Raw genomic sequence first — 5,894 nt, 5'->3', positions numbered from 1 at the left:
TGCTACAGCCTGTCAGCGACCCCTCCCCTCCCCCTAAGGGGAAGCAGACAAAGAATTCATCTGCATCTCTGATACACGAGCACCAAGCTCTGATACCTTCAACCAGATTGGAGAAGCATAGCAGATGCGTGTAAAAGGGGACGTCCTTAACACACTTGCTACCCCTGCGTCATCATTCCATGTAACTGTCAAGCCATATTCGAAGCCTCTTAGTCCTTGGCGGCTTGGCTTGGTTTTCGTATTTCGTGTTAGGGCAAGAGGCAATCACAGAAGCTCCAAAAGAGGGTAAAAATTCAGCACTCAAGACTGTCTTCATCTGTTCAAAAGGTAAACTTACATACACCCTAAGCCTGTCTCGGAGAAGCCGGAGCTCGCTTTTTCTCTGGAAAATAATGGGGTTTGTGTTTACAGCTTCCCACCCGCCCGCCCTGCTGCCATACCCCCAAGCTGCTGATCCCACGCCGTGGAGGGTGGCACTGTTGTAAGTCACCTAAGCACGGACAGTGCCTCCTGCGTACGTGTTAGAAAGGCCACGTCACACCCACTCGCCTAGCCTCCCCACACACACACAGGAAAATACCCTTGTCGGAATATGACGTCATCTCCTGCCCATTTTTCTTTTTAATGCCTGATGCCTAGCATATTGTCTCTCTTGCTCTAGGAAAATTACATCATTCTTCAAGATCTAGCATTTTCCTGCAAATACAAGGTGACGGTCCAACCCGCACGGCCCAAGGGCCGCTTCAAGGCAGAAACCGTTTTCTTCACGACGCCGCCGTGCTCTGCTCTGAAGGGGAAAAGCCAGAAGCACTTCAGCTGCCCCGGAGAGGCAGGTACGTGTGGCTGGACGCACCAACGTCTGTGGGCTGCCTCAGAAGCATCGCCAAACCTCATTTCACAAAACCCGCTCTCTCAGTTATAGGATAGCCTAGTTGGGAGGTAATATATGTATGCACAAGGGCACGCATTATTTTATAATTCTAAAAGCATTGGAAATACTAGTATTGCTGGCAGTAGGATTCCTTTAGAAATAGAGACAGACCTTTATATACAGCTTGTGTCTTGGGCGTCCTTCGTGTCAGCTGTTTTGTTTTTACCTCTTATCTTTCCACATTTTTCCACACCCTGTGTCTTCCCCTTCCATCCCCTTCTCCTGGCAAGCCCGTTGCCTGCAGTCCCTCTCATAGGCAGCCCCTTAAGCTCTGTCTAGTAACTTCTAACAACTGTTCGGATAACTTTAATATCTGTCCTTCTCACCACACTGAGTTCTGTTGTCTGAGAACTGGCCAGTGCTTGCCACATGGCAGAATTCTTTCTCCTTTTCCCATCCCCAAAGCCAGATCCTCAAAACCATTTCCAAAGGATTAGAAGCCCTTGGCCCCTAGTTGCCCTGCTCAGATACTGTCCCCCAAAGTCCCAGAGGTTCATCTGAAACCGTGCTTCTTGCTGAGGCCAGATGGCTGCCCCGTGCTCCGTGGAAAGTCTGCCCAGACTTCCTACGCTGACAACACTCAGGTCCCACTCCTGCCCTTCCTCCAGCGGCCTGACCCCGCTTTCGGTGTTCCCAGCCGCTACAGGTCCCGTTCTTTACAAAGTGCTGGCCAAGCCGGAGAATCTTTCTGCTTCGTTCGTCGTCCGAGATGCCAACATCACGGGCCACTTTTCCTGGAAGATGGCCAAGGCCAACCTGTACCAGCCCGTGACGGGCTTTCAGGTGACGTGGGCCGAGGTCACGACGGAGAGCAGACAGAACAGCCTGCCCAACAGCATCATCTCGCAGTCCCAGATCCTGCCTTCTGTAGGTACCAACTCCGTCCCCGTGTCACTGGTGGCCGCGGCTTGTGCGTGACGCCCATTGGGGCCGCAGGCTTTGGTCATGCTCGGGGCTGCCCTGCTGCGTCTCATGTCTCCGTTCTCTCCTCTGGGCGTTTTATGTTGCAAGGAGACAGCACATCACAAAGTGGCATTGTGCGTACAAGGAGCTGTCCTCTTGATAGGTGTTGGCGGCTAGAGCCAGCTCATCAGCAGATTTTGTCGTTTCCGTATTGTGCACTAGACATTTAGCCACTTTCTTGGGTCTTGGTTAACCCGTGTCCCTCTGGCCCAAGCGGACATGCCTTGTTGGAAGTGTTAGCTTGAGGGGGCGGGGAAGTGGCTAAAAGGAGCTTATTGTTTGTCTTGTTTTCCTCCTTCGAATTTGGCGAGAGCCCATAATGAGCTGGTTTTTCTTCCAGGCCCCTTATTTCCTTGGCTTGGAAAAAAACAAACCAAACCAAAGAGCCAAGTATGGGCTTTTACACTCTTTAAAAATGGCCTTAAACTATCCAACTTCTGCTCAAAAAAGAAAAAAACAACAACAACAACCACCTTAAATCCTGGAAGGAAAAATGCCATGGAATTTGAAAGTCGTTCTTGTACAAATGTATTAGGTTTTGTTGAGTTTTGAGAAGAAGGTGTTGGCATAAAAATACACATTTTCAGTCCTGGACACTGGCAGATACTGTGTTTTAAGGGAAAAGAGTTGGCTCGTTCACGGAAATTTGGATTATTAAGAATTCCCATCACGAGATGGGCCGATGAAAAGTGCAGACCATGGGAAAGTCTTAGGTGAAGGAATGAAACACGTGCTCCCAAGGGTGAGCCCTGAGAACTGGCCCCTTGGCGCCGTGTAACTCTGCCCAGGGTGCCAGGCTGCCCAGGCATGGAGCTGGAGGCCGGGACTGCCTGGCACAGATGCCTGGCAATCAGGAGACACAGTGTCCAGATCCCACTGGGGTGCTGAAAACCACAGAATGTGTGTTTGTGTGTTATCCTCCTGCGGGGAAGAAATGGTCATACCATGTGCATCCGCTGTGTGTGGGGGGGGTACGGGGGGGAGAGGATGTAGTGGGGGCAGTTGAGAAGGTCATTGACGAGCTTCTCGGTTCATGTGACTCCCTCAGGATCATTATGTCCTCACTGTGCCCAGTCTGAGGCCATCCACCCTGTATAGACTGGAAGTCCAAGTGCTGACCGCGGAGGGCGAAGGGCCAGCCACCATCAAAACCTTCCGGACCCCCGACCTCCCGCCGTCTTCTGCACACAGTGAGTGCCGGCCACGGAGGTCCCTGCCTTGAGGGGGCTCCCGGACAGACAGAAGTCTTGGTGAAAAACTAGACTACATAAGTAGAGATTCCTGTGTCACAGGGCATTCTCCTTCTCTGAAAATTCTTCCTCTCCAATTATATCTGCTTATTGGATTTCATTTTAGCGTCAACGGTGTGACTGACACTTAATGGCTTTCTGTCATCCCTTCCTTCCTGCCTCCTGTCCTTTTTCTTTTTCTTTTCCTCTCCTTCCTTCCATTTATTTTCTACATAAAGGACACTTTCCCCTTGTCCTTTACACCGTAAGTACATATGGAAAAAAAACCACAATCTCATATCAATCTGAAATACTTTTATGACATTTTGCTAAGCAACTTATTATTACATAGGCTTTACTGTAATAGATGACATAACTTTTCTTCATAATGAGACCCAAATCAATCTACTTGAGTTATTGCTCAACCAAGTAAACTTTTTCCAAAAAACGTGTTACCTAATGTTTCAAAACAATGAGCCTCTTGCTGATTTTTAAATATATATTTCTTTCCCAGCTTAAAAAGTCAAGTCTACAGGATGGCATGTTGATAACAAAGCTGAGAAGTAATCCTAGCTTTGCTTCTGATTTTTTTGTTTTGTAAACGGCGGATCAAATGTGCCCTGTTTTGTTCAGCATCTGAAGGTCACCACAGCCTATCACAACGGGAGCTTGGGGGCCCCTGACCTTTGTAAGGACTGGGTGACCACTTCCCCAATATTCCTCTATCGAAATTCTGTTGAATAAAAGTATTCGTTCATTTTGAAACTTTTCTGCAGAAAGAAAGAGCATTTGGGCTGGCTTACGGAACTAAGCTTCAAAGAAGGAGGTCTGTCCCCTTTCTCTCGTGATGGTGTGGTTTTACAAGGAAACCAAAGAGGGAAGAGAGGAAACGGGGAAGGGAGAGAGACCAGAGGAAGATGGACGTGGGAGGCACGTCCGCCTGGGTCTCCTGCCTTCACGCCCCATAAATGTGTTTATTCTGTACAGAGAAAGCCAAACGCCTGACACATGTGTTCTGTCACAGGGCCCCACCTGAAGCAGCAACACCATGCACATCGCCACAAGCCTTCTCCAGAAAGATACTAACCTGCTCCAAATGATGCCTGAACACGGAAGGAACATGGGAGCTTGCTCCGCTTCAGGCCAAGCCATGCGCACTTCCGGAAGCAGTTGTCACTCTTTCCCACGGATGTCACTCTTTCCCACAGACGTCCCTCTCCCATGCAACTTCCGCACACTGGGTTACTTCCCTCAATCGCAGATGCATCAGATCTTGAGCCAGAAACGATGTACCCATTTCCTGTGAGAGTGGAGAAAAATGAACCCTCAGCCTAGTTTAACTGCAAATCCTGCACTCGTGTGGCTTGGTTCGTCTCGACGGAATTATTGCAGAACTACGATTTGCCTGAGTTTCGAGCAGCAAATCCTCAAGACACATCGGTGTAACAGAGACACAATTCATATGCACAGGAAGCATAAAGTTAACCAGTGGAACTTTTATTAAATTATTGATTTCGATTTGCAAAACCAACAAAGATGATACAGCTTTTAGGCCCCCATTTATTCAAATCTGGAGTAAGATGATTTTTTTTATGACATGTGACTTTTAACTACAATATTTAACCTGAAATAGACCAGTTAATGTACATCTAAAAATGCTCCCACGGTCCGGTACCTTGAGCTTCAATTTGTATACAAAGAAAAATGAGTGTTCAATCCGTAAATTATGATTTATGAGAGACATCCAAAGCAGGAAAGTGTCCATGAATTAAGCTGCTATCCAGATTTTGCCTTGGAGAAATGAAAAGTCTTTTTAATATTTCATCCTAGAAGATGAGAGATTTCCCTGATAACGTTATTTATATTTCCCGTTTTTCCTTAATGCAGAAAACAGCTGCTGGTGCTCTTGTATCTAAAAATTTACAAAACCTCCTGCTTAAAAGGGAAGCCTCCCAACTATTGAACATTTTCAAATCTTTACCAAGATTTGCCTTTTCTGAATCAAAGTAATCTACTTGTACGGGAGATCATTCTCAGTGGTATAAAAAGGGGGGCATTGATTGATAGAGAAGGACAGTTTATCCTAACATTTTCAAATCTATTATATGTTTTTGTTTGGAAACTTCCCCAGGCTACAAACGACTGCCTCAGAGCATGAACTCAAGTCAAAGCATGTTATCAGTATCTAGTGTTGCAGTGTATTTGGAGTGATTCTTAAACTCAGAAGTGTCTCATTTAGTCATTTTTCTTGAGGGAATACCCACATATGTGGTTTGAAATATGCATATGTGTGTGCATATAGTTATAAGTGCATGCATGTATGTGTGTGTGTGTATATATATATATACACACATATATACGTATATATAAATACACATGCACACATCTTGAATATGAATCACTAAATAAATTGTTTTCACAGCTCACCATTGGTGGATAAAGACATAGTTCTGATTAAAGGTTGTATGGATAATATATTTTCCCCATCAATGTGATCCTGTGAGAAAAGAGCAATTTATCAAAATTAAACATTTTGAAGGAAAAGCTTCCTTGTTTCATTATCTACCCAAGTAAAATGGGGACATTTTCAGTAATGTTATTCTTAGTAGGTGTCGCTGGTGGGACTTGGTCCTGGTCGCATGGTGGTGTCCTGAAAGCATGCACTGGCCACTGCTGGGTCAGCTGTCCAGCTCCGGACGCCTTCACTCTGCGAGGCTTCACTGCCAGGTCTCAAAGCAGATGTGACACAAAAGGGAGAGAAACCATTTTTA

The 5,894-nt window shown here is 46.3% G+C and overlaps 1 protein-coding gene across 3 annotated transcripts in view; it reads left to right on the top strand.

Moving 5' to 3' along the window:
* Positions 1 to 5,667, top strand: part of ANOS1 (anosmin 1) — a 184,840-nt gene extending 179,173 nt beyond the window's left edge. For all 3 annotated transcript variants that reach the window (XM_019629175.1, XM_019629173.1, XM_019629172.1), the window contains 4 exons: positions 662 to 833; positions 1,569 to 1,798; positions 2,943 to 3,084; positions 4,148 to 5,667. In XM_019629175.1, the coding sequence (XP_019484720.1) occupies positions 662 to 833; positions 1,569 to 1,798; positions 2,943 to 3,084; positions 4,148 to 4,209 (606 nt within the window). In that variant the 3' untranslated portion in view covers positions 4,210 to 5,667. The remainder of the gene's footprint in view (positions 1 to 661; positions 834 to 1,568; positions 1,799 to 2,942; positions 3,085 to 4,147) is intronic.
* Positions 5,668 to 5,894: the final 227 nt, after the last annotated feature.

The sequence above is a fragment of the Hipposideros armiger genome, unplaced genomic scaffold (genome assembly GCF_001890085.2).
Source record: "Hipposideros armiger isolate ML-2016 unplaced genomic scaffold, ASM189008v1 scaffold_827, whole genome shotgun sequence".
Taxonomy (NCBI): domain Eukaryota; kingdom Metazoa; phylum Chordata; class Mammalia; order Chiroptera; family Hipposideridae; genus Hipposideros; species Hipposideros armiger.
Note: the sequence above shows the minus strand (reverse complement) of the source record. Positions and strands in the feature narration are given on the sequence as shown.